A 7302-nucleotide genomic window follows, 5' to 3' on the forward strand; every position below is an offset into this window, starting at 1 on the left:
GCGTTACTGTGAAAGCCGCGCAAGCTAAAAAGGCTCTGTTTATTAAATATCCCTGTCAAGGATCTTAAAGCAAGATAGCAAATTCTATACTGCTATGTACCCTTCTTGGATAACCAAAATGGCACTTATAGTCCTTCAGCTACCGCCGTAATGCGTGGCTTCTCTGTTATCTTTTTTTGTGAGGGGCGGGTCTCCTGTCAGATAAAATAAAGAAAACAAGACACAAGAAATACAGACTTTTGATGCTTTTTACTTAAAAGCCATTGGAGTACTGAAGCTTTCTCGAGACGAAGGGAATTTTCGTTGAGTTGATGTCATCAACTTAAACCAATCAGCTGATGGTGAATTATAGCACGTGCGCACGTGATTGTTTAAGAATAGCCCACGTTCGATATATTAAAATTCTAACATGACTCCGAGGCTTTCTGGTCATTTTTCTATATTTGGTTTGGTTTTCTTTGTGCTTAAGTCTCTTCTGGGAATTGCGAGACAATGGAGTCGTGAAAAATTTGCAGGTTTGTCTCTAAAGCCTAAAACGTGGGCTATTCATATACTTCGTCACACGCTGACTATTTGTATAAACTCCGATGAAAGTACCTGAAGGAAGTCTTGCAAAATGTCTGGACGCGGAAAATCAGCTACGGGCGGAAAGAGCACAAGCAGAAGCAGGTCTATGCGAGCCGGTTTGCAGTTTCCTGTTGGACGTATCCACCGCCTTCTTAGAAAGGGTTTGTAACGAATTGGTTGAAGTTTTATATTTCTCATTACCATGTGGTCGTTTGTTGTAGCTAAGATTGATTTCGACGTACATAATCAGCACATTTTTTTGAATTGAGCTACTTTCAGTTGTGCTTTTGTGAATGAAGACCCTGGTGAAACGTAAATCGAGGTTAAGACTATGACATGTTATACGACTGTTAAAACTTCCATGACTTTGAAGTGTACCGCAATACTGTGATACTGTCGAATCAATTCTTTTGGGTGATGTTCATATAAAACTCACTGTTGGGATTAACCTATTTGTCAGAAGTTTTTCTTCTCTAATTCGGGGTAAGAATCGCGCTGAGCCACGAAAAATCACTGCAAGGTTAATTTCATCCAAGTATTTTGAACCCATGAGTTTATTACATGTTCTTCTCAAACTCATTCATAATTCATAAAGAAAATACAAAGGAAATTAATGTTTGATGAGTGTTTGGAAATCAGATGAAAAACTGCTCATCTTTTCTTCCTTAATTTCTCCTCTAAAACCGTTTTTTTTAGAAGTAATATCAAGCATTTGACACAGTGTTTCATCACCAGATGAAACACCTGGAAGTTCGTCAAAAATACTTCCCTGCGCGTCGTATTTTCAACTCTCTTCAGTGTTTCATCTGGTGATGAAACACTGCGTCTCATGCTTGATATATTACATAAAAATGCTCTCTGCTTTTCAGTTGTCTAAAGCGCTTTCTTAAAATTTCTTTAAAGGAAATTATTCCGACCGTGTTGGCAATGGTGCCCCTGTATATCTAGCAGCAGTGTTGGAATACTTAACAGCCGAGGTGCTAGAACTGGCGGGAAACGCTGCTCGGGACAACAAGAAATCCCGTATCATCCCGCGCCATTTACAGTTAGCTGTGCGAAACGACGAAGAGCTTAATCAACTTTTATCTCACGTGACCTTTGCAGAAGGTGGTGTACTGCCCAACATTCAAGCCGTGCTACTTCCTAAGAAAACTGGATCCAAGTCAGGAAGCTCGAAAATGGCACATTCTAGTCAAGAATACTGAGACGATGTGACAATGCTAGAGATCAGGAATTTTTCCTACTTTGCAAGATAACGAAAAAAAATTTGTACAAAAAACAGCGAAATAAAGAGACTGGATAACTACACTAGTACGGTGTTGTATAAATTCCTTATATTTCAGAATGTATCGCTTGGCACATGAGCCCCACTACGCCAAGAATGAACCCTACCCCTCCCTCTCAAGACCTCACAGATGGTTGTTGTACAGCTAGACACTTTGAGGTTGCGGGAGACCGGGTCGAGATGGTTTCAAAGTGCATTTTGGGAATGTTTGGGGGGACAAATTTGCCGCCATGCTGGAAATTCTTCCCCCCAAAACAGTCCCACAATACACTTTGAAACCATGGCTGGGTTGGACATTCATCAGAGAAGATATTATTTTTCATGACGATTAAGGTTTGTTTGAGGTCGAAGCTGGATGGGGAATTACAAAGGGGAGAAGTCGCTTTTCAGAAGCCTCGTCCATTGTTACCCCACTCCAAACGGTCTTTATTCCTAGAAGAATGTCAAGAATTAATATATCCATGATCGTACTGCCCGATTAGTTAAACCGGACCAATCAGTCTTTGGCAGCATCAACAGGCCACATATTGAAAATCAGCTCATCCGCTCGTTAGCGAGTCTTGGAGGACGCAAACAGAGAAATCGAATAAACATGTCTTTGTCCATTTTCTTTAATTGTGTCCTCCAGGACTCGCTATTCCAAGGGTCCTTTTATAGCGGAGCTCTCACGCGCGCGAAGCGCACCCCAGCGGAGCACTACGGGTAAGTAAATCTACCCATTCCAGAAAATTCGGTATTCATGTGACCGTACACCGACCGCCCGAACGAACGACCGTCCGTCCGCACCACAGGCATACCAATGTAAAATAACTCAATCAACCGGTATGGCAACCCAAATGCAACTCGAGGTTATTTTGGCGGGAAATCGCATAGCCACCCGCGACTTGTGAAGCAAAGACGACTAAAGAGTCAATAAATACGAAAACGGGAAGCGGAAATTGTTTCTGTATCCGTGTTGCCTAAAGTAGTAAGCTTAGATTAATTGTCATGTCCACAAATTTGGAATATAGAGCAAGAGAACCACATAGAAAAAGAGAAAGTAGGCAGCAGGCCAGTGAAGCTCAACGAGAAGAAGGGCGACAGAGATCTAGAACGAGAGATAAAAAACAAAGGTGACATATTTTGGTTGGAAGAACAACATGAAAATTTTAGTAGCGGCGGTCACAAAATCAGAAATGTTAGCAGCCACCAATGCTAGGTGAGAATGAGCAGCAGTGAAAAAAAAAACTGAACTAGAACACGTACGACATTTCCTCCAAAAAACGTGTAACTAAGAAGTTTCTGGAAGTTTCACATTGTAGTCGTGCAAAACAACGGCAAAGACATGTACAAAAAGTTTCCTACATGTGCAAAGTTGTTTTTTTGCTAATTAGACCTATTGTTGTTTTTCACCGTTGTCCGTCGTTGCCTTCGCCGCTAAGGACTATTTTTATATTTTGTTTGAAGAAACTTTAAATATTATCGAGAGCTTAGTTTTTAGCCCTGGCTAGATCTTTATATTAGGCTTATTGTTCGCGCTTTGTGGTTAGACGAGCATTGTTTGAAAGCGCGCAATAAAGACCAAAAATATTCAAAATGTACAATTTATAATTACAGTTGGCTTTGCTTCATTGATTTTCAATAACAATGATGGTATGATTTTCCTAATTTGTGAAAAGATTGTAATTGTTTTGCGCATACTTTTAGCGAAATGCACACGTTTTTTCAACTTCAACAAGTTGGACCAATCAGACGATGTTAAATTGGCATTCACGTGATTTCTGAGTCACGTGCACACGTACTCATTATACTTTAGCTATATAAACCGCTGCACTCTTTTGGTATTTGCATACGCTCTCCAGCAACATCTAGCAACACCTCTCAGTTTAGCGAACTAAGAAGAACGAAATTTTTGCATAATGTCTGGTCGAGGAAAAGCAGCTAAGAGTGGAAAGAGCACAAGCAAAAGCAGGTCTGTGCGAGCCGGTTTGCAGTTTCCTGTTGGGCGCATACACCGCTTTCTTCGAAAAGGTTTGCTCTGAATTGCTGTTATAAAAGGTCTTGTAACGTCCCCATGGTCGCTTGTGGTAGAAGTGTGAATTATAGTATATCACAAATTCATTTTATTACAAAAGAACTGTTCTCTACTCCCACACTGTTGAATGTCTTCCCCCGTAGCATTTTCCTCTTTGAGTACAATTTTGCAAATACGTTTTGTCGGTCAAATTTCTCTCAGTAAAAGAGCTTCTTTAAAAATACCTTCCTCTCGGCTTTATCTTAGCACGTGTTCTCAGTTTTTAAAAGGAGACATTCCAATTCAAAATAGTTGACTATTTCTCTGCTGCAGGACAGTACGCCCAGCGTGTTGGTAATGGAGCGCCCGTGTACCTCGCAGCAGTGCTGGAATACCTCTCCGCGGAAGTCTTAGAACTGGCTGGAAACGCAGCTCGAGACAACAAGAAGTCCCGTATCATCCCGCGCCATTTGCAACTGGCTGTGCGAAACGATGAGGAGCTTAATCAGCTTTTGTCCCACGTGACCATAGCAGATGGCGGCGTACTGCCAAATATTCAAGCTGTGCTTCTTCCTAAGAAGACAGCCTCCAAATCTGGAGGTTCAAAGATAGGAAATTCGAGCCAAAGTCAAGAATACTGAGACGCTGGTAAAACAAGCACTCGGTCCTACTGATCAGCATTTCATTTGTTATATGTGACTGTTCGCAAGTCTTGCGGAAAAAGGAGCTCGAGAGCTGACTGTTGAGTGAATTATTAATGACTATTATTTCCGTACTTGTCTTAAGATTCAATATCGCAACTTCATAGTTTATAATCAGAGTATTTTTCAGGCTTTCTTTGCTTTATAGTTACTTTTTCGAGTGATAAATATCGTAGTTATTTTTTCCGTTTCTTTCTCATGGGTGATTTCACAGACGTATGATCAAAGGTGCAGGAGTCCGTCCCAATTTATCAGTGATTTAATTCTAAAGTCTGTGAACCTCACCTTTAGTCGTGACCTACTGTAAATATTGAACGTGTTGTAAATAAAGTTCGATTTGCTATGTTACCACCGTTTACAGATTTGCTTCTTCTGGTATGTTTATCTCGACTCTTGTGAAAAATATTTTTGCAAATAATTGTTCCAAAGTGCGCGAATAAAAAAATGGCGTTTGGCAAAGGAAACGAATCTGCTTAAGGAAAATTTATTATGAAGACTTGAGAATTCACAACTTCGGCCTTGCGCTTTTTTTTTTTTTATCTTTTCTTGCTTTTTGCGCGTTCAAAAGCCTATAGTGTACTGAAAGGCCATTGAAACAAGAGAAATGTAGCTGCCCACCATTATTAAACCGTTTATCTTGCAGTAAGAATAAGAAATAATTTCGGGTATGAAGCTTACTTTCGGTATTTCGTTTTTTCATTTAAATTTTGTTTTGCACCCTTCCGTTATGTGAGTCCTCCCTTCCATGCACAGCCGAGTGAAGTCTAGGAACTAGAGAAAAACGAGAGGCGGTCTCGCGGTTTTTCGCGGGATACTTGCCATCTTTACTTGTCATCTGTTTAACATAACATAACATACTAACTTTATTCAAGATGTAAACAAGCTTATTTGCAGGAAAAACATAATATTAAAAGACATCTTGAAAAGGGAGTTGAGAGGTTAGCCCTATATTAGAACTCCCAAACAGAGATAGAAAATGCTAAATAAAAAATCAAATACAATACAGGTATTCAAAAATCAAGGCCTTCATTAAAGCACGGTTGTAGTTTAAAATCTATTAAATAGATAACGATGAAGCTTATGTTTAAAATGATGAAGGCTTTCAGCTTCTTCTGTGTCGACTCTTGGTAAATCAGTCCGTTTTGAAACTATTCTAACAAAAAAAGAACATTTGTAGCAATCGAGTCTTGCGCTTTTAACATAAAATTTGAAGGGGTGATTCGCTCTTGTTAACTGAACTTTTGAGAATTAAAAATTCAAATGATAGTATCCAAAGACGAACTTATAGCACTCAATTGAAGATAAGTAATTTTTACGGTCAGATAGCGACGGCCATTTCAACAATTTACAACGATTAACATAAGGCATTTCTCCTTTGTGTTGATTAAGTGCTAATCTCTATACTTTTCTCTGTATACTCTCCAAGGTGTGGATGTCTTTGACGAGGTAAAAACGCAAGGGGCGATATGGTCAGGCCCAGGGGACTTGTTAGGCTTGAGTTTCAGAAGGAGGTGTCTTACTTCATTAGCACTACAACTGATATTTTCGAGTTTCTTGTTTAAAATTTCGCACACGATTTTCAGTGCATTTCTATGCTTGCAATCCTTTATCAAAGTCCTCATCTATCGATAAGTTCCGTAGATTATCTCATAAATGTCTTGAAGGTACGACGCCTCGTCTTCAGTAAACAATTTTCAGGAAAAGTATGGCGTCTCAAGCTGAGCTTATCATGGCATATCATCCAAGTTGTGCAGTTGCTTAAAGCCTTTCAAGGTTTGAATTTAGATTGTTTCTTGGCTAATTCGATGTTTTTGCAAATAATATTAGTGCAAGCAGTTATCCTTTACATCAAATTCTGTTGTATTTTTCTATGCAACACAGGTAGCCCAAACTCTATCCCAAACTCATGCTCAAATTAAGTCATACTTAGTAGAGGAGACTGGTTAGGAAACCCGGCAAACATCAAAATTGAAAACAATGGTGCTGTAGGTTATGTTGGAAGCTCCCTGACCATGCACAATTTTTTGTTTTCTGTTCACAAATTATGACTGAATAAATTAATGCTCGATAATGCAATGTTACTATTGGTCAATAACTTCAAAATGATAGGAATGCTATTGAACATTGTGCACAGTCAGGTCCAAAAAAGCGAACGAAAACCTATAACAAAGGGTTTCCCAACCACTCCACTTTAATTAACCATGATTCACTGTATGAAAAACCTTTCAATGGCGCGCGCATTTGCAAGCAGGGAGAAAAAAAAGCTAATATGAAGAAAGGAAGGAATTATTGAGAGGTGGGTGAAGTTCGGTTTTGTTCAGTTTAGTGCACAGGAGAGGTTTCTTTCACAGGTCACATTCCTCAGGTCACGATTACAGGTCACTCTTTTGTTGACAGTTATGAAAACTAAGTAATTTCCCCTCGATCAAAAACAACATTTATGATAAGGATCAGGGCTAGTTCAATTATAAGTAGCATGGTGACCCGTATTCTGACCTGTGGAATGTGACTTGGAAAAAATACCTGAACGAGCATGTTATCGGCTTGCTTCTGGGGTAGGGTACCAGGACAACCAGCGGAATGTGTCAGGGAATACAAGGAGGGGGATTGGATTCTCTTTCTTGGGGGAATGGAAAGTTCATGAATTGTTTTAAGGTTTGAACCAAAAGGGTGGGAGAATTCTAGAGATTCTAAATGAAGACTAAGACGGCAACCACAGGGAAGTCACGCTGGGATTTGTCATTTACTGCTTTTCC

The 7302-nt window shown here is 39.7% G+C and overlaps 2 protein-coding genes across 2 annotated transcripts; both read left to right on the plus strand.

Moving 5' to 3' along the window:
* The first annotated feature begins 321 nt into the window (after positions 1 to 321).
* Positions 322 to 1854, plus strand: LOC140940689 (histone H2A.J-like). Its single transcript, XM_073389667.1, has 2 exons — positions 322 to 728; positions 1471 to 1854. The coding sequence occupies exons 1-2, from the start codon at positions 617 to 619 to the stop codon at positions 1770 to 1772; spliced, it is 414 nt and encodes a 137-aa protein (XP_073245768.1). The 5' UTR covers positions 322 to 616; the 3' UTR covers positions 1773 to 1854.
* Positions 1855 to 3697: 1843 nt separating this feature from the next.
* Positions 3698 to 4578, plus strand: LOC140940735 (histone H2A, embryonic-like). The gene is made up of 2 exons (XM_073389699.1): positions 3698 to 3862; positions 4179 to 4578. The coding sequence occupies exons 1-2, from the start codon at positions 3751 to 3753 to the stop codon at positions 4484 to 4486; spliced, it is 420 nt and encodes a 139-aa protein (XP_073245800.1). The 5' UTR covers positions 3698 to 3750; the 3' UTR covers positions 4487 to 4578.
* The last annotated feature ends 2724 nt before the right edge of the window (positions 4579 to 7302 follow it).

Source organism: Porites lutea, chromosome 6 (genome assembly GCF_958299795.1).
Source record: "Porites lutea chromosome 6, jaPorLute2.1, whole genome shotgun sequence".
Classification (NCBI taxonomy): domain Eukaryota; kingdom Metazoa; phylum Cnidaria; class Anthozoa; order Scleractinia; family Poritidae; genus Porites; species Porites lutea.